A 24,713-nucleotide genomic window follows, 5' to 3' on the forward strand; every position below is an offset into this window, starting at 1 on the left:
TTACTCCCGGATAGCGACTAAAACAAACGCGTTGAGATAATAAGACTTTTACCAAAACGACAGTAAAATATTAATGTATTCGTACGCTGGTGAAAGAAGTTTGTTATTCTAGGTTAAACGCATATTGATTTAAGGCAGGAGGAAATAAAATGCTCGTTTCCCCCTTATTTTTGAACTAACTTCCTGCACTGATGTAATGTTTGCGGCGCCTACGGTCCTGTCACATGACGCTATTGTGCAGAGCCTTTGCGGTGTCTGGGCACATGTGAATGGAGCCGTTAGGAGGGGGAGGGGAGGCGGTGTTTTGTTTCAAGAAACTGTTAGCCAAGTGTGCCACTGCCCAGCGAAGACTAGCGTTTGAATACGTCTATAGAAAAACAGTTGTCAAATTATTTGATTTTGTAATCGTTTTTTTTCCCCCCGAGAAAGAGCCACGCATGAATTAGATATGGGCCATAAACAAATCCAGCGGGGAGCAGGGCATGACGTGTTAGGCTTTTAAAAGCGTAGTGCATTTACGTGCTGGTCAGAAATAGAGCCAGAAATTCCGCCTCTGTGACCATCATCATCGCCATCATCATCGCCATCATCATCAGTACTTACACTGAACGTTGTAATTCACGGCCAATCCCCTGCACTTTGAACACTGTGCACTGTGTTTGCGAGGTTTCCGCAGGCATTTATACCTTTTGTGCATGCTTCCTAATATTGTCAATACTGCATCATAAACGGTAGGTATCATTCATAGTAACGCCGTGAGGCGGGATGTTCTTCAACCACGACTCGGCGCAGTCTCCTGCCATGATGTGCGATGCATCACAATTGGCAAACGTTATGTATATTTTAGATTACAGTGTTGTTGTTTTTTTTTAACATCATTTATCTTAGTTTATGTATATTTCAATTTAAACTGCCACGCTATTTCATTTATTTTAAGCAAATTGGGCAAGCCGCTAATGTACGCCTAAGCAAAAAATGTGATGGTTTTTACATTTTTCTGGTTTAATTACTTTGACGTATATAGGACTCTACGTTACTCTGTTGTCGTAGTGAGTTATGAATATTTAAAGAATGTTATGTATTCTTGTCAATACATAGGATTGAGTTCGTGACAGTGAATTTCTTGACCTTTTTTGATTATGAATGGAGTTATTCTTTGACATTCAAGTCAAATGTCAATGTCTTTGTGAAAATGTTGTTTTACTGAATGATTTCATTGGGGTAATATGAGGGTTCTTGCTTGGGATTATCGTGGCGTTTCTCAAATGACCTCCGACCCGGATTGAATGTCCAGTAATGGCGTCTAAGGCGATGGAAGTCTCGTCCCACATGTAAACAAGATACACAATCCTTCGTTCTTTCTTGATATTGAAGGGGAACGCGGTCATAGCAACCGGATTTTGTAGTATGTCTTTTTCGCATGAAAGTCATTTTATGTTATCAGAATAATGTCGATGGAAGATCCATTTTTCGTAGTCAAAGGGTAAGTAATTTTATAAGTAGTTGGCTAGCTAGCTAGCTATCTTAGCTAAATTTGCGTCAAACCGCAACTTTTCCATGGCCTGAACAATAGGCTGTCTATATTATTATCTAATGTATTGGCTAATCTTGTAAATCCGGTCGTAATGTCGGTCATTGTTCAATGTCGGGCCGTAAATGCATATTTTCTAATTGGTAGTTGGCCTTGACACTGCATCTAGCTACCCTAGCCAGCTAGCTCACTGACTGCTTCTTGTTACCTTAGTTCGCTAGCTAGTTAACTATCTACTGGTATCAGGCGCTTTCCTCCGCCTTCTATAATATACTTAAACTTTTTGGAATACCAAAAGCTTTATCTATGTTGTCTTTTAATCATAATTAGCAATAATGTTAGGTGGCATGGCTAGCGCTGTAATGTAGGCTCTTGTCGTGTAGCTAGCTAATTTCCTTGAAATGAAGTTTGGGCCGTATTTGATTAGTCGATAGCTGGCTATATGTTAGCGCATTGCATATGTGTACTCTTGTTACTTTCACAGCGGTTTGGCTACATCATTTATTGTTATTTATGCATAAGTGGAGGAAATGTTGTGCAAAAGGACATCTCTTCTATCAGTAGTTTCGGACCAGAACGTCAGTTCAGAGGCACAGTGTATTTAGCCACGTTTGGCGGAAAAAACAAAAACACTCACGTAAGCAATTTACTATTGTCTTTTCCCGTTTTTAAAACCTTAATACTTTACGGTGCTTAGAGAGGTCCAGAAGGCTGTCAACACAGCGCAAGGTCTGCACCAGAGATGGAGTGAGCTACAACAGGACCCTGGCGGCGCCACCAAGGAGGAGATTGACTGGACCACCAATGAGTTGAGGAACAGCTTGAGGTCTATTGAGTGGGACCTGGAAGACTTGGACGAGACCATTAATATCCTCGCAGTGCTTTTGAATGTTACTTCTAATAATAGAAAAGTCATTATTTAAAATGCTGGTTACAGTGTTAACACTTTAACAGTAATTTCAAGTATTGTTGAAGCGAATCCAAGGAAGTTTAATCTTGATGCTGTGGAGTTGACCAAACGTAAAGCCTTCATCACCAGCACAAGGCAGGCGGTGAAGGTGAGTTAACCGTAATATCGATTGTCCGCTTTCTTTGATTACTCTTCCATACTAGTAAAACGTATACCGTTTGTGGGAATTAGGATGTGCAACCCAGGTAAGGGGTGTCTACATTTTTCAGGAAATGAAAGACCACATGACTAGTCCAATGGCTTTGGCCTTGTCAGACAAGAAAAACAGACAGGTTTGTGATTACGTATTTAAATGAGCTGAAGTTAATGTTAATTAAAAATTAATATGATACATTATATCTAAATAGTTTTGATGTATATTCATACTGATTGTGTTGAGCATAATTTCCTCGATGAAGCTGTATTGTACCAATTTTTAATATCCTTATTTTAATAAAATTTTACATTACTGTTATTGCATTTGAATAGTATGTTATTTGGTGAAGTATGCTATCTGGTGTCTGTGTCAGGCTCTGTTAGCGGATGGAGGGTCCCGTGGCCCAATCTGGCAGCCGGGAGGAGATAAGTACACCCGTTTGGATCAAGAGTTGCAGACAGCCAACTCCCAGTTTATTGAAGAGCAGCAGACCCAGCAGCAGGTAGAAAGTACACCTTCTAGACATGATGGCACAGTGCACTCCTACCTTGGTTGTCTACTTTCTGTATGCTGGATCTTTTTCTTTGGTGAAAATACATATTCAAGGAACATGAGCTAGACCGTAGCATGTAAACAAACAACAATGCAGCATTTAATTACCATCTTGCTCCACAGTAATTCACTCCTGACTGTTTGCGCCATAGTGCTGCTGGGTTGGTTATTAAGTGATGTTTGTGTGGTTATGTATATTGTGTGGTAGGTCATAGCAGATCAGCAGGATGAGCAGTTGGAGCTGGTGTCTGGGACCATTGGTGTGTTGAAGAACATGTCTCAAAGGATTGGACAGGAGCTCGATGAACAGGCAGTGTAAGCAATTCACAAAGCATGTTTTGTTTTGCTTGTTTTGGACCTGTGGTGTGTAGATCAGTTCTTTTTCTTCTTTCCTACACTGCTGCTGTAGCAACAACTGGCAATTCAAACAGATATGTCATCAGTGCAAAGTCCATTAGTATTAAAATGCCAAATCCTTAATTCTGATGGCTCGATGGTGTCTCTTGGTTTCTCCATTGTAAACCTTGCTGATCATTTCATAGATCTTGCAATGTAACCAAACATGTAAAACGTACACTAACCCTATCTGTCACTGACTGCAGAATGCTTGATGACTTTGCTCATGAGATGGATAATACCCAGTCCAAACTGGATAATGTGATGAAGAAGTTGGCTAAAGTCTCCCACATGACCAGTGGTGAGTAACACAAGTTCTGGATAGGCACTTTGTTTCTTTGTTTAGCATATCCTCCTGTAGTTACAGTGATTAAAAGAGCACCATTAAACTTAAAAGCAGGAAACTGGATTCTCCTTTAGACACACTTTGATTTAGTGCACTGATATGACTGGATGCACTGATGGAACATATTTAAGAGGAAATTCAGCCATGAATGCACGTCCTGTTCAGATCCACCCCATGTTTCCTGGAGTTACAGACTGCAGGGGAAGGGAAGCCTGGGGTTATGACTGCAGCCCTTATAAGGCATCAGGTGATGAGCACAGGATGTCTGGCCTCAGGGACTCTGAGGAAGCTCTTGGTTCAATGTCTGAAATGGTGAAAAAAAATTGTTAAAGCTTAGTAATATCCAAAGTAAATAAAGATATCGAGAGAACATGACAATGTTTGTCATTATGACAATAATTAAAAGACTCAGAAAATGGAGTACATAATCTCAAGTCTTAGAGGAGCAGTCAGAAATGCAACATGCACCTGCATTTCCATCTAATTTTCTCAATTTTTTACTTCCACAGACCGGCGGCAGTGGTGTGCGATTGGTGTTTTGCTGGCCATTCTGTTTGTTGTGATCATCCTCCTCATTGTGCTGTAAATGGCACTCGGTATTCATCCACTACAGCTTTCCTCGCTTTCCCAGAAGGTCTGACAAAAACAAAGGTGCTTTGGGGAAAGGAAGCCACCGTCCACTCCAGTCCCTACTCCCTCACACTGTCAGCTGCTGAGTACTGCGCTTCTTTTGCAACTGTATAGGCAATCCCAGAATGCCAGTGGTGTGGGTCTTCTGCTTGCTTATCTGTAAATATCTGTCTTGTTTGTGTGTGTGTGCGTGTGTGTGTTGGCAAAGCCCAAGAGACTTGTAGTATGGTGGCTTGCATCACTTACTTTTTCTGTAAGTGTGTTTTTCCAGCAGGAAAGGGAGTCGAGTTAGGGCTTTGAAATTTAGTGTCGTGCTGCAGGGTAAAACATTTTTGCTGCATTTACCTTTTAAAATTGTTCGTGTTATTAATGTTAGATGGTTATAAATTGAAGTTAATAAGTGTTTTTGTTTTTTTGGTTTTTTTTTTCCCACAAACATTCTAGAGCTAATAATTTAATCATTTAATTCCTATTATTGTTGACTTACTCTTTTTATTAACAGTATGTTCTAATGGTTACTCTTGGTACTCAGTACTAACTAATGAAGTTAAAACCATACTAAACACTGGAGTTTCATGATTTGGAATCCAATCTCTCTTCTAAGCGGGTATTTCATTAATGGCACTAACATTAAGTTAACCACTTGTTATATTATGCTCTTTGTTTTCTTCTCCTGATGTAATTTTCAGATGTGTTCCTGATAATCAGTTATGTAGAGAAATGTTCATTGGCAAACACTAGTGATCTAACTGTTTCTCTGGAGAGAAATGGTCCTACTGAATCCTCATTAAGTTCAGGCTAGGTTAAGAGCTGCTTCAGAAGGAAATCCTTCTAATGGTGTTATTTTGAGAATGTTAGTTTAGGTCTGTTATCATTATGAACTTGTAAGATTAGCGGAGGATTCTGTATAAGGGGTCTTAGAGGGAAGTGGGCCTCCTACTGCACCAAAACATAACCTTATTTGCCAGAACCTCTACTGCAAGGAGTTTATCTCCACCCTGTGGTGTTGGCTTCTGTCCGCATACACTACTAGCGCTTTTCCCACTAGTCAGCCTTGTATATGGTGTAGATGTGCTCCTACGAAGCAGGTTGGGCTAAAGTTCAGTTTAAAACCACCTTAGTTGTAGCAGTGGAACAGCGTGGGAGTAAAATTGTCCAATTCCAAGTTTCCCTACTTGGTTCTAGCAATTGCTTCTTGAAAATACTTTAAGCATTTTAGATCAGTGTAGGAGTTATTCTTTTGTAGTCTGAACAGAATATTGAAATTGTTTTTCTTTTAGCACTGGAGGGATTGTCCCTCATGAAATCATCATGTTTCATGTTTGTTGCAAACAAAGTTTACCACTAAGAAGTCGTCCCCTTGATTTCAAGGTTTATTTTTTGTTGTTGGGTTTTTGTTTTTTAGGGCTTGTTGTGCATACAGGTGTCTTGCGCAATACTGCAGCGGTTGTCAACAAAAGCTCCTTCTCAATCTGTTTCACCCCACTTCCTACGCAGATTTATTTATTATTTTTTAGATGAGGTTTGGTGCAAAAATGCACTTTCTAACTACTTCAGCCATAAAAATAAAAGCCCATTTGTGTACAAAATCCAACTCAAGATCAGCAAAATCATAACCTCAGGTACTTGCACTACCAGCTGGATTCAGAGTAAAATGCTGGGAGGAACCATTAACATATTTCTTCATAGTTTTTCTGAAGTTAGAATTTCAGAGCTAGAATTAAGCAAGCCATACTCTTCACTTGAGTCGTGAACTGACATCTTGTCCAGAGCCCTGCCTGCCACACAACAAACTGTCATGTTGTAATATTAATTAAAAGTAATTTGTCTTAGTGTTTCCTTTTTTTTTTTTTTTGGTAGAAAACCTATGGATATTGCTTTCAAGGAGCAGTAAGTAGAAGGTCTTATTACAAACAATAAGTCTGAATTTGAGGTGTATCCAAAAGAACTGGATAAGATGCTGCTTTAGGCTTTATTTGTGAATTTGTGGTCTTTCAGTACCCAGCGTTTCCTCAAAGTTTGAAGGTGTTTTCCCGTTTCCTGCGACTAGCCATTTGATTGGCCGCAAGCCAATCAAATGCTGTGGTATTTTGACAGTCATGTAAAAATGGGGAAATGCTGCTTGCAACTCCTTTAAGATGACATGTGAATAGTCTCCGATGGCCTGAGCAGATTATTAACAACTTTAAATTTTATTTATTAGAAGGATTCTGGTTTATTGGACAGTATATTAAAGTATGAAAAACTGCTGTGAAGGATAGAAAACTAGATAGTGCCTTAGCATGACATATAGTAAGTGCAAATTCAGTCTGATTTTGACTTGAAAGCCTTGAAAACCTGAAGCAGACGTTTTATAGGAGCATTCACTGAATGTTACACAGATTCAGTAATCTTATGGGATGTGACATCTCTGTTATGGAGGTGCATTTAGTTCTGCTAGTATTTGTTAGATGCAGTATTCTTAAATAACCACAAAGGTATGAGAAATGCCCTTTCATATTTATTTTGTCAAGCCTTAAACAGTAGCACAATACTTTTATCATGTTCTTCCTTGTGTGTTTTCAAACTGTTAATAATAATAATAATAATAATTATTATTATTATTATTATTATTATGCAGTTGTATTATTTGACCATGATCTAGGGACAGGACCACAATGTTTTAGAGAGTATTAGGAGTACAACACATTTGGTTGTGTGGTCCCAAACAAAATTGTTTATCCTACTTTTTACTGCAGAAGGTTTAGTGTGAAGCCCGAGTATCATTTTGTCGTGCAATATTATAATATACAGAACAGCTCTGAAGTAAAACAGTCTTAATTGCACAGTTGAGTCCCTGGTGAGGGGGAGGAGCCTGGGACTGAGCAGACAGAAACTGGTAACAAATGGGCTTTGGTGATTCCTTACAGTTTGTCATTTCTGTGTGTTGGTTTAATGTACTTGTTCACCTTTGAGAGAAAGAACGAATACCCTCTTTCCCTCCTCAAAAGGCCTTTGTGAAATTCTGTTCCATGATCCTGTGTGTCCATTATGACATGGAGTTCCTTTGAATCTATTAAACGCGGGTGTCTGCTAAATATCCTTGGTGTTGGTGTGTTTTGTGTTTGCTTTGAGTGTAGTCAGTAGATGGGGGTATGCTTGGTTCTGGAGTTGTAGATTTGCCAGGACTTGTTACCTAATGGAACTGTGGCATGCCAGACATCCGTCTATGTTTGTTACTGCTGACCTATTTGACATTCAGGGTATGAACACAAAGGTGAAATGAAAAATTTAAAAAGGCGGTATAAATGCAGGCCGGTAGGCTTGGCCCAGGGCTACTGCCCAAACTACTATGAAATCTGAGTGCGGTTCCTTTTAAAGGCCATTAGGTGGTTAGTGCTAAAACAGTACAGTGGTACTGTCATGTGATTCAGTAAAACCTGGCTTTGGCTTTGGCTGCACATTGACTCCTGCAAGAGACAATGACTGGCTGTTTGAGCTGCTCCAGTGTGCCACTGAATCGTATGGAAGACTGGTGACGAGCTGCCGTAGGGGCTGTGAGCCATGCTCGTTGTACAGGGCCCCCCAGCCGGCAGCGTAGTGCCCAGTAATGAGTCACACTACACTTGGACCGCCCCTGCACAGTAGACTCCACATCAGACCCGCCATTATGAACTCACAAAATGTGTTTGTCAGTCGAGGGCTATTACTGTATTGTAATATTATATTAATGCCAGTATTACAAAGTGTTATTTTAAATTCTTAGGGATTTTTTTTATACTAAGTGACTGTGACTGATTCTAAGGTGATTTATGTTTTAATGGCCTTTTTCAAAAAATCTCATTTATCCAGCAGCAGCTTTGTCAGACAACCACGAAATTTGGCACAATTGTGGCAACATTTGAAACCGGATGAGAACAAGTCATTTTACATAGCTTGAGGGTTGCTAATTATGGTGTGGGTGTGTGTTTATGGGTGGGTAGCAGGTGCAGAATGCAGGTTCTCCCCTCCGCTCCTTTACCCTGGGGTAAGTGGAGAGGACAGCTGAGCCCCACTGCCCCATGGGAAAGCAGGGGTGGAGGGGATACTCCTCAGACAGCTTGGCTCATTAGCATTGCAATGCAGGGTCTGGGAACATGCACGCGTGCGCACACACTGCATAAAGCCTAACTACGATGCTCCATCTCTCTAGATTTGACAAATATAACTGAGTGAAGTTCTCCAGTACTGCAAGACATCTCATCTGTGTGGTTTATGACCAAAATGATGGGGGGGGGGAAATAAAAACTCCCGTGATGCGCTGTGAAACGCATGGTACCATACATCAAGTAAACCTGAAAAAGTCTCATCCATGACTCTCTATCCCACTGTAACCAATAAATATGGCACAGCAATACTGATACCTACACCTATACATTTTACAACTGGAATACACCTTGGTGGGCAATACTGATTTGTATAAGGGGTCAGAATGGGCTCCCTCATTGTCTATTCAGTAGGGGGAGGCAGAGGGAGTATTGATCGTGTAGTCCTCCCCCACTCCTCTCCATCCTGGGATGCTTCATCAAGTCTCCAACACCAGATTCCCCACGTTAAGAAGTCAAGCCTGTGAAAAGGCCACTAGCTGGACAGAAATATGACAGCAAGTTTAATCACACTCTATTAGACTTGTAACCGAAAGCCACTGCCATCTGATTGGTTTCTGTATAAATAGCAGTTCTCTTTTTGACTCATCTAGGGAGTTTTCCCTCGCCACTGTCACACTTGTCTTGCTCACTGGGAGCTTGGACTTTGACATTTGTAAAGCTGCTTTGTGACAACAGCTGTTGTAAAAAGTGCTGTATAAATAAATTTGACTTGACTAAAGCAACACAATCAGCCACACAATCATAGCAAATTCATTTTTAGTACCAAAACAGCAGAAATCAACAACGGTTAAAAAAAAAAAAAAAAAAGTGCACCAAAATGTAGCAGCTGGGTGGATTCTACACCCTGGTCCACACTGAGCTAATCCTGCCTGGGGTGTTGCAAAGTCTACCACCAACATGGAACAATGAGTTAAAGCTAGCCTGAGTGAGGCACTCTACTACACTCATAACTTACAAATTTATGCACATACTGGTCCTGTAGAGATTGGGTACCAAGGCTGTGACCCCATGAAAAAAGACAAACCCAGCAAAGCAACAAACACACTTGATCCAGGTAAGCGGAGAGCTGGCAGACTAGACCACCTCGTTGGTGTTGGTACTGGAGCAGAGCAGAGAACAGGCTGGAGCTCTGTGAATAGAACAAAAACAAAACTAAAAGCAAATCTACAACGGACAACAGAAGAGGCAGAAAGGGAAATCAGGTGGGGAAATCACTGAAGGAGTCAGTTCCGTGGACTTGTACAGAAACGGAGAAGTTTCTGACAGTGCAGGAAGAAGGGGGAACCCACTCTGAACATCAGCGTAAACAGGTCCAGACCAGCAGGGCAAGGAGTCGCTCACCCCCGGCCTTTGCCGCTCGGGCCGTAACCCTCAGCGGGGGGGGGTGGGCGGGCGCTGGCGGAGCACACGGAGCGAGGACGTGCCGCTCTGGGTCATCAGACGTGTCACCGTATCCAGGCTCAGGCCTGCCACCTTCTGGCCGCTCACCTCCACAATCTCATCGCCCACTCCCAGCAGCCCTGCGTACAGCTTCTGTGTGCTGCTGTCTCCCATCTCCTCCACGTACACGCCTACACAGCCAACAGGAGCGCACAGAGTCCGAGGACTCCTGCTGTCACTCAGAGTCTGAGGCTTAGCCATACTTAGGTTAACACTGGCATAATTAGGACGAACGCATCAATGTAAAATGGAGCTCTGGCTTTGACGGAATATTGACCCCTAATTAAATGTACTATAGACTGTAATAAATTAAGAAATTAGAAATGTTGAATTATATTGCATTATATTGTGTTGACACTTTGTTTTCACTTTTTACTGTGCTTTAAACACAGACATCCACGCTCCTTCACTGCCAGTGTTCTGAGAGGGCCGTGTTTCTCACCCGAGTCCAGCCTGCCTTTCCCGCGGGAGATGAGGAAGCCGAAGGTTCCAGTGGGAGGCCGGGAGAGCTCCAGCAGCAGCGTGCCATCTGGGAAGACCTGGGCTACTCTCCCCACGGCACGCAGGGCACTGGGACAGCCCACATCCTCCACGCTCAGGGAACGCAGCAGTCCCCTGCACATATCTCCATGCGTTACTTAGACCACCAACTCAGATGTGATTGTGTGAGAATCACATCTGAATAATCTATAAATCATATAGTGAGGTAAATGCAATAAATGTAAGTGATATTTTCAAGACCAAATCTCTGTTACCAAGTTCTATAAACCACATTATAATGGCCAAAAAAAGGGGATGGTGCTCTAGAAGGGTATTTTAAGCCTAATCAATGTGTTTCTTCTTTCAGTGTTTAAACACAGAAGACATGCAGGAACAATATCTTAACTTATAGGAGAACAGAGTATGTCCAAAGAATATGTCTAAAAACAGTGCTGGGGCAACTTAACACCTGCTCAGGTGTCCTTCCATTCCTCTCTCTCTCTCTCTCTCTCTCTCTCTCTCTCCCTCCCTCTCTCTCTCCCTCCCGCCCACACACAGTCACAGACCTGCTCACACACACACCAACAGACCCGCTCACACACACGCCCACACAGTCACACACATACCCACACACACCTGCCCACACACACACGCCCACACCCAGTCACAGACCCGCCCACACACACACACCCCCACACCCACACACAGTCACAGACCCGCCCACACCCACACAGTCACAGACCCGCCCATACCCACACCCAGTCACAGACCCGCCCACACACACGCCCACACCCAGTCACAGACCCGCCCACACACACCCACACACAGACCCGCCCACACACACTCCCACACCCAGTCACAGACCCGCCCACACCCACACCCAGTCACAGACCCGCCCACACCAACACAGTCACAGACCCACCCACACACAGTCACAGACCCACCCACACAGTCACAGACCCGCCCACACACACACACCCACAGACCCGCCCACACACACACACCCACACACCCGCCCACACACACACACCCACACACCCGCCCACACACACACACCCACACACCCGCCCACACACACACACCCAGTCACACACCCGCCCACACACACACACCCACCCACACACCCGCCCACACACACACACCCACCCACACACCCGCCCACACACATACACCCACACACCCGCCCACACACACACACACCCAATCACACACCCGCCCACACACACACACCCACACACAGTCACAGACCCGCCCACACACACCCGCCCACACACACACACCCACACACCCGCCCACACACACACACCCACACACAGTCACAGACCCGCCCACACACACACACCCACACAGTCACACACCCCCTCAGCATTTGCACAGCTATCCAATCACACGCTTCAGTAGCAGTGACAAACACACACGCAGAGAACATTTTCAAGCAGTGTGAACATCACAAATGCATTCACATTTTCTCTAGTGTACCGTTTCACAACACACACAGACCTTGAAGCTGATACATGGAGCCTGATGATCAGCTCAATTCCATTTCATTCTTTGGCAGCCCTACACACTTCTATTTTTATTCTCTCTGTCTCATCTAGACATACTTGCTGACCCAGTCAAAGGAAAGTATGCCACCTCTTGCCCAACAAACCAGCTGCTTATGCTTAGCTGGAACACACACACACAGACACACACACACACACACACACACACACACACACACACACACACACACACACGCACACACCATTTCACACTTTATAACATTGCAACATGGTGATATACATAGAGTGCATCGTAGACAAGGACTGAATCTGAATGTGTCATAACGTGGTAGTTGAAGTAATGAAATTTCAAATAGCCTGAGCCAGATGGGCCTGTACTGTATGTACAAAACACTCTCTTAGGGTGTGTTTACCTAGAAGGAGCGGGACTACGAGGCTCTTCCCCTGGTGTGTACGCACTAGAGCGGTCCAGCTTCCTCTTGGGAGACTGGAGATTCTGCACTGAAGAGAATTTCTTCAACTGGAGAAAGGGAGACCCCTGGTGTTCACAAATGGAACAATTACATTTGTGAGTAAGCACATAAACATAACTGGCTTTTTTTTTTTAACACTAACTCCATAGTACAAAATACTAAAACTCAGACTCCATATCATTGCCATGCCCAAATGGGCTTTTAAATTAATTATTTTATTATAAGATGCAATATTAACATGATGGTAATTGCCATAATATGCAAATGTAATAATACTCAAAATAACATGTATAAATAATACAATTCTTACAAATCTTCGGTAAAACTTTACATTAAACCACTACTATTACACTGTAATGATAACATTAACTACACTATAAAAGGTCTGTAATATGTTGTCTTTATTTAACAAAATATCAATGCACTGTTATCAACACTAGTATATTACAGTGTAATAAGGTTTTTTTGCTATACATTTTGCTATTCAGTTTCTTGCAGTAATTTCTTTGCATGCTGCTCGTATTTCTGTGCTGTTTAACACAGAGTGCCTGGACTTGCATGGGGGCAGACGAGGACGCACCAGACGCAGGGACTGCAGTGAAGGGGTTTTCCGCAGCAGGCCGGGCTCGGCCTGCGCCGTGCGGGGCCGCACGGGAGAGGCCGCGGGGGTCTCGGGTGGTGGACCAAGCTGCTCCGCGCTGCTGGAGCGCCCCCTACGGAGCGGGCCAGCACCAGGTCTCAGGCCTATGGCCGAGAAGAAGCGTCGCAGGGACAGCCGAGGCCTGACGTCCCTCTGTCCTTCGTCGGAGACTCCATCCCTGCAAGCACAGCGCGAGAACACGCCCAGAGAAAGATGACACTTGCAGTCTGACTGAAGGACTTTGAAAATAAGCAGTAAGCCCCCTTTTTCCCCCATTATCAGAGCAAATTTCATCCATGCACAAGATTATTCATCTTATTGCTGGTCAAGTTTATCAAGCCTATTTTTATTCTTAATTTTACATTATGTTCAGTCATCATTGTAACCATAGTAACACCGTAATATTTAGTATAACCCTACTTTGGCTCAGCTCCAAATTACTCCATTTTGGTTTTGTATGTGATGCTGTCTTATCAGAAGGGGGCAGTGCTGTGATGGACTGACTCTTAAGAGAATTTGATGGAGCACTACTTTTGACCACTTTTCTGACCTACTTTTTGCCAGAACTGCCACAGCACAGCACAGCACAGCACAGCACAGCACAGCACATTGGATTGTGCCCCAGAAATGAAAACAGGCTGTGGCTGGCTTCAGCAGCCCAGCAAAGGACTTCACAGCTCCAAGTCCCTTTACAGCTCCAAACCAAAAAATAGAAGGATTATGTGCAAAACATGGGCTTTAGAAAAAAGAAAACTTGCGTTTGTGGGAGAAGACACTCCCCCCTTCCCTCCCTGACTCACGCTGAGGGGCTTGGACTGTCTTCCTTTTCATGCTCTGGTCTGATTGGTCCTTGAACCGCCCCTTCAGTCAAGTGTCCATGGACAGTTTCAGTAGGGCTGGCTCTTGTGATTTGATCCTGTTCCAAACCTTTGGAAGAGTTTAGAAGACATGCATGACATACCTCATTTAATGCATTAAAATCAGTGCCACACAGCAGAAGACTTCTCTGATTAAACAGCAAAGTGTACGCAAGCTCAGTCTGAGAGAGAGAGAGATCAGGTCTGAATGAATGCCATGCTGAGAGCCTCACTGAGTGGGCGTAGACCAGGCCTCTGTGGGATTAGCTGCTGACAGCTGCTGAGTTTGGAGTGTTCTGCAAACAGACATGCACCATATCTGCCTTCTTACACACACACACTCCTAGATAAGCCATCTTACCTGTCCTTTAACTGAGTTCTTTATTAAAGTTGTATTGTACATTTTTGTGACATGTTTTGTGTTATATATATATATATATATATATATATATATATATATATATATATATATATATATATATATATATATATATATATATCACACACACACACACACACATTTCTCCATAAATGATGCATGAATAGGAGGATATCTGTAATATGATCCACGCACTTTCTTTGACATTGTAACTTCTACATTTCAACTGAACAATTTGGTTCCTGCATTCTGTAAATTTAAGGCAGAAAATGCTTCCTTCATTCCTAAGCTTCTCAACAAGTCAAATGTATTTTGCAGGGCAACTTGTATTTTCAAGAAATTTGATTTACATTAAAAGTTTCACTTCACTGAGACTGACCTGCAGGTTTGGGCCCAGGTCGACCTGGACGCACAGCTGTGTCTCCAGACTGGCTGCTCGCTGCAAAACCCTTCTGTGTGGGGCAATGGTTAATCAGCACTTGGCTGCCTTCCCTCAGACTCTCTTGAGGACTGAACCCTTCATCGCCCGCTGCTTCTGGAGGCTCTCGGTGCGCAGGGCGGTGGGGTGGGGAAAGCCTGAGACCGGTCCCTCGGTGGCCCCTGGAGCGGTCCACTGTGGCAGGCTTCAGAGCAGACTTCCTGGACTGCAGAGGAGGGGGCACTGGCTGGGGGAGCGGATCCCCTCCAGGGGGCATCGTGGAAACCAGACGGGCTTTTGAAACGAGCGGAGACTTGCCTGCTGGCTCCGGGGCATAGGGGTTGGGCGGCAGGGCGGCAGTACCGTTGAGCAGACCCGTCTCTAGCTGGCCGGGGCTGCCGCTGCACGGCGCCTCCAGACCTCCAGGCCCGTCACGGGAGGTGCTGATGGTCTCGGGGCTGCTCTCCTCCTCCATGCCTCTTCTTTTCGACCTCTCTAGCGTCCTCGTACTGGCAGCAGTGTCTCTTGTAACTGCAGTTCGGCAGCGCGTACCATCGCTGTCCATGATAAGGCTGTCTGACGGGCCAACGTACGTCTCTCTGATCCGTTCTATTCGTACCGGGTGGCTGGGCAGGGTCGCAGCCAGCCAGCATGGCACCAGCTTTTCCTCCGCCTCCTCGTTAGCTGATTCCAGAGGGAAAGTAATGGAATTTGGAAGCAGAGGACTTGCTTTATCCAGCACGCTGCCACAGGCCTCGCACTGCTGGCCCACGTGGCTGCATAGCAGGGCTCCATAATGGCTGTTACCGTTGCGTGAAACCTCCTGGCTCCTCCCACTTTTGTGTTCAGCAGTAGGCTCCGCCTCCCCGGTCCGGCTGTCGATGTAGGCGGCCAGGCTGGGTTTGGATCCCAGCGGGCCCTGCGCCCTCTCTGCAGCCCACCGACGCTGACGTACGCGGTCCTGGTAGCGCACCTCAGCGTCTTTCTCCGACTCGTCCTGGAAGCGCACACGTGTAGGCGAGTGTCCAGGCCTGCGACGGCCGCTGCACGTGGAGTCGCTGCTGGAGGAGTCACTGAGGTTACCTGAGCCTGCCCCTGCCACCACACCGGCCCTCCCCACTTTGGAAGCCCCGCTCTGGGGCAGCAACCCCCTGCACAGACACACACACACACACACACACACACACGCCATTAGGAACCTGCATTCCTTACACGTGGAAGGCGCACAGACAAAACACACAAGCAGAAAAACATGCACATGCCAAAGGGGTCAAGGATCTGCCTTCCAGCCCATAGACACCGATTCTAAGCTGGAAGCCTGTGGAATTCCTCCCAGCGTTCCCACTGCTCTCTGTAAGGCCACAGCATTCCCCACATACCTCTTACCCATAAGAGGCAGAGAGCACACGCTCAGTGCAGCTGGACTTCACACTCCAGCACACTGTCGCATGAAAGGTTTTTCCATTCAGGCAGCTGCCCAATTCTGAGGATCTGGAATTGTACATGCAGCAATTACAGAACTAACTGCAGTTACATATTTAGAATCTACTGAGTACTACATGCTGTGCAGAAGCTCTGAGACTAACCTGAGACTAATGAATACATGCACCAATGAACAACTGAACCAAGAGCATGAACAGGTTAAGGTCAGAAAGGTCCTGACCCCCGTGTGGAGTACTGTAGGGCAAAGTGCCAAACCACACTTAGCATAAGTATACTTCATACAATGTAATAATATAAGTAATAATATAAATATAAGTAAAATAAGTTCAATAATATTACATTTTATATTTACAGTCTTAAAGGTGGTCCACCTAAACATAAGAAAGAGGTGAAACTGAAAAGACACTGGTTAAACAATTCTGTTAGGGTTTCACTCTGATCTGTTGTGGATTCTGTATCTATAACGGTTTATATATATATATATAAACCTTTATAGATACAGAATAGATACAGCACAATGTGTGTGTGTGTGTATGAGAGTGTGAAAGAGAGAGTGAGAGAGAGAGAAAATGCGGTGGTTGTAACTATAACCTCGGGTGAGCAACTACTATGTAGAGATGGCAATTGTAATTGTGATTGTGTAATTTATACTGGCTTATATAACTGTACTGTCAAACAGACATGAATGTGGATCTAAGGAAAAGATCGGATAAAGCAGTGAAGATATGAAGCAGTGTCTATGCACATCCACTAATACTGGGCCATCTGCTGTTGAGCTAGCGACATCATAACCAACATGCTAGACTATTTGCTGCAGTAAGTGTATTAAAAAAAATGAATATAACAATTCTTTAGTAAAACACTGTGTTCAGCAGATCTGATGGAGTGTTGTAAAACCAGCCTGACACACACAGGCCTGCGTGAGACAGAGGGCAACTGCTGACGAGGGAACACAAGTGCACTCTGCCACCCCCATCATGAGCCACTGCACCCCCCAGCAGTCCACACTCACCAACCAGACCCAAAGCAGGCACAGCGTGGGCTCCAAAGAGCCACAACAAAGCGTGGCCTTGTTGGGGGCTGTCTGCAGGGCCTGTGGAGTGGGTTCTCTGCCTGCTTAAGATAAGCCCCTTCAGTCAACAACACCAGCCCCCACCCTTCCATATCCTAACGTGCTGGAGACAGAGAGAGAAAGCGAGAGCGAGAGAGATGAGAGAGAGAAATTTGGCTCACGGGGTGTCTCTCCGCACGGGTAGGATGGTGTGGTCGGCTTTGAGAGGGTGCGAGCGGCCCTTCATGCGAGCGTGCTCTGGCAGACGCTTCGACTGCTGATGGTGAGGACTCAGCGGCAGCACAGTAGCTGAAGGAAAGGCCCTGTGGTTCACACACACACACGCGCACACACACACACACACACACACACACACACACACACACACACACAGAAAGAGAGAGAGAGAGAGAGAGAAAGAAAGACATCAGCTCCAGCACACAATGCATGCTCAAACAGTGGAAGATTAAGTGGAGCAAGTCATCATCACTAATTAGGCTGACGGTGCTGTTTGTGTGTGTGTGTGTGAGAGAGTGACTGAGTGTTTGTGTGAGTGTTAATGAGGAAGAGAGAGGCATCTGATTATATGTGTAAATTGGATTATGATATAGAGCAAAATGCTTTTGATTACATTAGAGACATGTTCTGTTCTAATATAGTCAGCCAAACAAAGGTAAATTCAAATGCAAGTTAGATCCTACTCTGAGATTGTCTTTGTACCTTTATGACTGATATGAAACTTGAATAATCTTTATTTACAATAATTTCTCTCAGGATAAGTTTTTAAATAATTTAAAAGAAAAACAACATTTCTAATATGAATGTGTCTGATATATCTCTATTTTTATTGTTACGATTTTAGCCTGTTTTTAATATTATGTCTATTCAATACAATCAAAGTGAATTAGACTCAATTATAATAATTGAAACAACAGTCTGGTGTGTCTCAGTTATTAATCATTAATGGTGCATCAGCCTCTAGGTGCTCTACATGCTCTTGCATCTGCTGTTTCCCTCTGCCAACCCACGAACCCTGTTTACACCCCCACATAATGCGTTCCCTCCGCACTGAGAGGTTTAGGACTCACTGTTCTGTCCTCTCTCTGGGATCCCCGTGTTAGGCCTGCACCAATTTAAACATTCTGGCCAAATATGGATAAGTGATCTTTCACCTTTACATTTAGGCATGTTTTTACCAGATCAAAATAAATGCAATGTCAATTATTCCGATTTTAAGTGAGAGTTGTTGTGTAATGGTGCTAGAGTACGCAGGGTGTAGTATCAGTACCTCTGATGTTTCCAATCATGTAGAGGGATCCCAGAATCATAGTCAGTGTCATTCAACCCACCTGTGGGGACACGTGAAATCATGCACGCTGTCTGCTTCAGTACACGTCGAAACAGTGTAATACATCATTTTCCTGGTTTTGCATTTCTAAAATATCCATGCTACCAGGGTTGGAAATTATTCCAGTCCAATTTGGTTGATAAGATGGAAACCTTCTATGACAGACACTGACCAGTAGTTGTTTTTTCCACCCTGCGTACACTGAATCTTCTTAATGTATCCTTAATTTGCTGAAGCAACGCCAGCGCTGCTCTGCTACTATATGGCCCTGACAGTGACCAATGACTCAAGTAAAGTCTCCAGAACATGACTTTGTTGGCATTCTAATGAGTTTCTGTAACATGTACATATTCTAATGGGTACACACAGGTGTATAAATGATCCTCTGCTGTTTTTATGGGAGCTGAATAACCCTTGTAGCTACAGAATGGCTCATTGTCAAATGTTTAAGAGAGTTATCCCATCCGCACATATATCTGTCATTCTAAGGAAAGGAGGAAAAACATCTGCTGCTGCCTGCTTGGCCCCTGAGTAGGTCTCCATCGGTCTCATCTCAGATCTGTCTAATCTGTCTCATTCTCAGCCTCAGCCTCCAGATATTAGTTATCTTAGTTGCCAAGTACCTCCTTTAGTGACTCCAGTTTAAGCTTCATATAATGTGAACATTAAAAAAAAACAAAAAAACATTAGAATAACACAGTGTCACCTCAAGAGAAATGAAAACGAAAACGCGGCCCGTACCTTTCTGCATTTACCATTTAAGATCAGATAAGTCCAGAATGTCATACTTGACATCACGGTGGATAAAGGAGATTACCACAGAGATTTAGCAAAACATGCCTCTCAAAATACAAGGCAAATCTCTAATATCACAGGAGGGGCTAATTGAAATGAGACAAGATATCAAGAAAATAGAGCAGGTAACCCTACATGCCAAGTGTTAGGGAAGACAATATGCCTGAAGGGAATGATTACGTTTAGTGGCTACTGTAGAGATGTTTACATGTCTTAAGACATCTTTCTCATATCTTTCCAGCGGAGCGTTAGCTGTACCTTTATTATACGTGTTGTGCAGCCTTTGGTTTGAAAGAGGGCCCTGGTGTCCCTCTGTGCCTTTGCTGTGAGCTTTCTGAAGCATCTGTCTGAGGACTCTGCGGTTCATCTCCACCCTCTCGGCCAGCGAGAGGGAGCCGCCGCTGCTGCTGCTGCTGCTCTCCACACTCTCGGCTCGCCCGAGTCTGCTCTCAGCAGCCCTCCCTGGGCTGCTCTCAGTGGACATATGGCTCTGGGGATGGCTACCCAGACTGTCAGATCTCTGTAGCTCCTCGCACTCACTGGGCATTAGCCTGCTCATAGGCCCCTCCCCCCCTTGAGAGATGTTTCTATTCAGAAGCTGGGCCTTCGGCCTTGCCATGCTCCAAGAATCTTTGGGCTGAACCCATGGTTTCTCGCAGCCGGAGGAGACCTCCAATTTGGTGTTGCATATGTCATCAGCCTCGATGTTCTCCAGATCTTCTCCAAGTGCTCGTGAAAGGTCCAGCAGCGTCACTGAAGTGTCACCATGGAGCTCACCTTCATCTGGAAGCATCTCACAATGCTCTCCTTCAGCAGACGTGAAGGTAAAGACCGTGGAGTGAGGTTCTATCTCTTCATCACTGCTGCCGGGGCTCCATGTGCCTGTTCGAGCCTGTGCCAGTGTGTGGAACCCATGTATGTCCTTCTGGTGAAGGTTCTTACAAGAGCGCTTCTGGTCAGCATCGCGCTCCAGGAGGGCCTTCACCTTGGACTGCAGGGCCGATACTGCAGAGGCCTGTGAGGCAGGGGCACACAGCCAGAAATCAGGGCACAGGGAGGACGAGCCAGGGGAAGTCTGCTCCCAGCTGCTGCTGGATGGATACGCTTCTGTGCGCTCTTGGTTCTCGGTTCGGTTCCCTGACGAGGAGAGGGGGTGCCGGGAGGCAGGTTTCACCACATTGCTTTCTTTAGCCACACCCACTTCCTCCATGGTCCATTTAGAGGGCCTGATGACTATTATAGAGCCTATAGAGAGAATATATAGTTAAGCAGATAAACAAATAATACTGCTACTATAAAGGTGAGCTCAGGAATCAACTGGGCAGTTGTTTTTCCTGCATTTGTTAACACATTCTTGACAAATTATGACAATAATAATAATAAATAGCTTTTAGACCAATGATAATTAAGTTTTGGGTGTGCTCACTATGGAAGTGTGGCGTACCCTGAGGCCATGTTTCTCAGACGTTCCAGAGCAGAGTGCTCCTGGGATTGCTTTAAGCCTTTTAAATCCTGGCGGACACATTGCTGACAGAAAGGGCCTGAGAAGGTTGACAAAAATAGGCCGGTAAGCAGCCTTGCATTGTGCCTTGCCTTCATTACAGCTAAAAGCCTTAACTGGCATTAAAGATCTTTTGCAGTTCAGTTGATCAATAAGACAATTTTCAGGGTGAAAACTGTTTAGCCTCATGTGTATTGCAGGCATGATTAACAAAAAGAAAATGTTGGCCTTCATTTTCTCTCAAAGATTTACATTATAATTCAAAATCAGTGAAGTAGTGAAGCCATTCAGGAGTCTGCACAGGGCTGAGCTCTCTCGAAACTAATTTGATATCGTTTCCTCCTAATTAGCAGTCCTATCTACTGCTGTCTGGGGGCCATTCACTAGCTCACATCAAGACATGCCCTGCTGCTGTGTTCCGAGTCATCAAAAATCACTCTACCGAATTCAAGATGAATCATTCTGTGTGAATACACACAAAAAAACATGTCAGAGCTTCACTGTAATGGTAAACCCCTCTCCATATTTTTAAACAGAAATCATCTGTCTCTTCATGACCAGAGCACACTCATGTAGTGGTAAGACAGCCTTATATTAATGAGAAAACCAATGTGTCTCAAATGTACAAATGCAAGAACCACCTTTGTCAAGAACTCTCAACTCTGGACCTACTGACACATTTAAAATGAACATGTAGGCTGAATTTGCACGCAGGACGTCTACACTGGGAACGTTTGACCTTTTTCCGTCAACCAGGCACCCTTTAAGTATCACAATATTGTTAAGTATGGACTGATATATTGCATCTTTACTAACACAGTAATCCTTTAAATGTCAGAGGGATATGGTCTGCCTAGGTTTGAAATTTCTCACCTGCACTTGACCGTTCTGTAATTTCAGTTGCAAAGCTCAGGGTGCTGACCCCTTATGCCAGAGGGCCAGGCAAGAAAAACTCTCCATGTGGTGGGATGTGTGTCTTAAGGTCAGTCACTTAAGAAATCTGATGTATTACTGATGTGTTTGAACCCCACTCACTAAAATGGCTTCACTTGATTTTACTTTCAATTTCACCATCCAAATTCAGTAAGAAATAAACAAACTTGTAAATTTTAGCATAAACCTTATAGTGTCAAATTCTGGGATATGCGTACGGTACCTATGCTGAATCTCATGTGATTGATGGGAAAGTGAAACAAATATCCAAATAAGGTACAATGAATGTCAGATTTCAGCATCTTACCTCGTTCTTCCTGTTATAAAGTCCATCTTCATCTTGACCTCCACCTGAAAGTCCATTATAAGTTTACTTCAAAAATCTGATTTATTGATAAAGCGCCAGTCTTCACCATTTCTTTTCTCCAAAGTTTCTTTCTTTCCGTTGCTCCTCCTCTGCCCTGCTCCAGCTGTTTGGTAGGCAGCTTAAGTGAGAGCAGAGGGTTTACCCTGAACATTCCCACTTCTTAAGAACATGAGTCAGTCCCCTTGCACAACCGTCTGCTCGCTTCCAGCTTTGTCTACCCCACGTCGGCCTAGTCCCAAAACACAGTATGCTTGGCAGGAACTGGCTGTAAAAGATCCACATGTGTGAGGATTCTCGTGTTGCTCAGGCGACAGTTATGAACAGCTCTGAAAGGCATAGGCTGCAAGAAGGGCTCCACGAGAAGAAAAATGCAAGTCCATTGGTGGAGCTTCCTTGTGGGCGGAGTGTAATCTTACCCTTGTGAGGGGGGGGAAAAAAGAAGGAAAGAATCTAAAAACGCTGAGGAAAGGAAGTGTAGAATCTCCAGGCACATGTTGCAGCTGCCAAGGAATTTCCTTTGTCAATTATGAATTTCAGACTGGACTCACTTTGCACAACTTGTATATCTGGCAATAGCCAAAATTGTAATATAAAAACCTCCCTACAAACCAGTTTAATGTTTTGGTTGGTTCTGACAAAGGAAATAAGTGAAAATCGTTTTTGGTTTATAATTGGAGTGAAATGTGTATGGATTTCTGATCTGAGGTTTACACAAAAGTAAAGGCCAAATATAAGAGAAAACACTGGGTTGTGTCCTGAACTTTATATGTAGTTGGTTCCAAGGATGCAAAAACTGAGACGCGCTTGCTTGAAACCTGAGGCTGTACCAAGAGGCCTTGTGAAAAATCTTGTTTGTTCTCTCCCCTTGATTCTGAAACTGACTCAACATTCCATCAACTTTGCTCCAGTTAATGTGTCACCTGCCCACTCATAAAGCCCAGTTCTCTTCACTTTGCTCTGAAATGGACATTTAACCAAACTGTTGCCTGTGTGGGCCACAAATTGTGAAATAGCCCTTTACTATGAAGTTTCACTCTACTTAAATGCTAAACGGCTAAATGTAAGCGATGAAATGCTTTCAAAGACCCACCGCTGCAAAAACTAAATCAGATCATACTAAATACATGATTTCATGAATAAAATGGGAAAAAACACAAATAAATTTTATTTATTTATTTGTTTGTTTATTTATATATATATATATATATATATATATATATATATATATATATATATATATATATATATATATATATATATATATATATATAACACACACACACACACACAGTCTTTTTTTTTTTTTTTTTTTTAGACCTCGAACGGCACATTCAGTTCTCATATCTTTGGTTTCTCATACTAACTCTTACATTGAAAACAAAGTACTGAGACTATTAATCTATTTTAAAAATCCAGGTTAAGACAACATTATTTCCACTGTTGTCGAGCATTAGCATCATTACTTCAATATGGAGTCGATTTTCTGAAGCTGCAAAACTGAGTTCATTCTATAAGCATTTAAAGGAGTTGCGCCAACTCACCCTTCTAGGAATCGGATCCAAAACAAAGTGGAGTCGGGCGCGTCCTAGATATGCAAAATAATGTCAGAAATGATAACTTTGGCAAATGTTGCATCACGTTACCGTAAAGTTAACTATGTTTTAAAAGCCATATTCGGTTAACGTATTTTAGAAATGACTGCATTCATTTCTCATGGGCGAAAGTCATATCGAAAATATCGTTTTATCGATTTATTTGCTCATTGAATAACTGGAATAGGTCCACCTTATAAACACCATTCGAATAAAACAGCTCCACCCAGTGGTAAGAACAATGAAGCATTTATGGCCGGTTCGGTGACATTATGTTTAAGTAAATTGTCTACAGTTGTGAGTGTGTGTGTGTGTGTCCGTCAGAAGATAGCTAAAGTCCCTGCCCAACGCCACATTTTGGCTATAAAGATCACTAAATTTTATTCGATTCGCTAATGTTAATGACAATAATAACTTGCCTATATTGATATGAACGAATACTATTATTTTAAAGCCATAAATTCGTTCGTTTATTCATTTTTCATTCAACTGAACTCTAGGCCAATCCAAGACTGTCTAATGTTAGTATAAGTAAAAAAAAACATGTATTCGTCAGTTCGCCGTTAGACTTTCATTACCTTAAATTTTGAAACTACGCAAATTAAACAGTTGAAATTCTTTCTCTCCGTGTTAACATGATTTCATCTGACAGAAAACTTGAGCTCAATTTGTCAAGTTCCATGAACACGCCCATAGCCTGTGTGACATGAACACGCCCAGCAGCAGCTGCCGTGACAGCTGATGGTGCTGATGTCATTCCTGGACGCCTTGTCCCATCACCAGACTGAGAAGGTGAGGTAATT

The 24,713-nt window shown here is 43.6% G+C and overlaps 2 protein-coding genes across 15 annotated transcripts in view; one reads left to right on the forward strand and one right to left on the reverse strand.

Moving 5' to 3' along the window:
• stx6 (syntaxin 6) overlaps positions 1 to 14,836 on the forward strand; it is a 31,817-nt gene extending 16,981 nt beyond the window's left edge. For 2 of the 8 annotated variants that reach the window (XM_081708097.1, XM_081708096.1), the window contains 9 exons: positions 2,229 to 2,397; positions 2,494 to 2,589; positions 2,711 to 2,773; positions 3,011 to 3,139; positions 3,398 to 3,504; positions 3,792 to 3,886; positions 4,441 to 4,582; positions 10,521 to 12,681; positions 13,130 to 14,836. In XM_081708097.1, coding sequence (XP_081564223.1) covers positions 2,229 to 2,397; positions 2,494 to 2,589; positions 2,711 to 2,773; positions 3,011 to 3,139; positions 3,398 to 3,504; positions 3,792 to 3,886; positions 4,441 to 4,517 — 736 coding nt within the window. In that variant the 3' untranslated portion in view covers positions 4,518 to 4,582; positions 10,521 to 12,681; positions 13,130 to 14,836. Of the gene's footprint in view, positions 1 to 336; positions 1,484 to 2,228; positions 2,398 to 2,493; positions 2,590 to 2,710; positions 2,774 to 3,010; positions 3,140 to 3,397; positions 3,505 to 3,791; positions 3,887 to 4,096; positions 4,179 to 4,440; positions 7,639 to 10,520; positions 12,682 to 13,129 lie in introns of those variants that run through there. The other 6 variants (XM_081708094.1, XM_081708099.1, XM_081708101.1 and 3 more) reach the window with 6 other exon arrangements.
• On the reverse strand, positions 3,896 to 22,645 carry kiaa1614 (KIAA1614 ortholog). Of its 7 annotated transcripts, none has more exons than XR_004775654.2 (11): positions 22,259 to 22,645; positions 19,776 to 20,762; positions 18,663 to 18,723; positions 17,557 to 17,697; positions 14,842 to 16,031; positions 14,027 to 14,153; positions 13,167 to 13,404; positions 12,527 to 12,651; positions 10,571 to 10,743; positions 9,978 to 10,259; positions 9,058 to 9,817 (listed from the first exon to the last, which is right to left on the reverse strand). XR_004775654.2 is itself a non-coding variant. In XM_081708086.1 (11 exons), the coding sequence occupies exons 2-10, from the start codon at positions 20,725 to 20,727 to the stop codon at positions 10,060 to 10,062; spliced, it is 3,207 nt and encodes a 1,068-aa protein (XP_081564212.1). In that variant the 5' UTR covers positions 20,728 to 20,762; positions 22,259 to 22,645; the 3' UTR covers positions 9,058 to 9,817; positions 10,030 to 10,059. The 7 variants fall into 7 exon arrangements, 6 of the variants coding, with proteins under 6 accessions (XP_081564213.1, XP_081564212.1, XP_035379063.1 ...); XM_081708086.1 differs by having other exon boundaries at positions 10,030 to 10,259; XM_035523170.2 differs by adding an exon at positions 20,962 to 21,058 and having other exon boundaries at positions 9,058 to 10,259.
• Positions 22,646 to 24,713: the final 2,068 nt, after the last annotated feature.

This window comes from Electrophorus electricus, chromosome 26 (assembly GCF_041902795.1).
Source record: "Electrophorus electricus isolate QZ-2024a chromosome 26, ASM4190279v1, whole genome shotgun sequence".
In the NCBI taxonomy this organism is placed as follows: Eukaryota; Metazoa; Chordata; class Actinopteri; order Gymnotiformes; family Gymnotidae; genus Electrophorus; species Electrophorus electricus.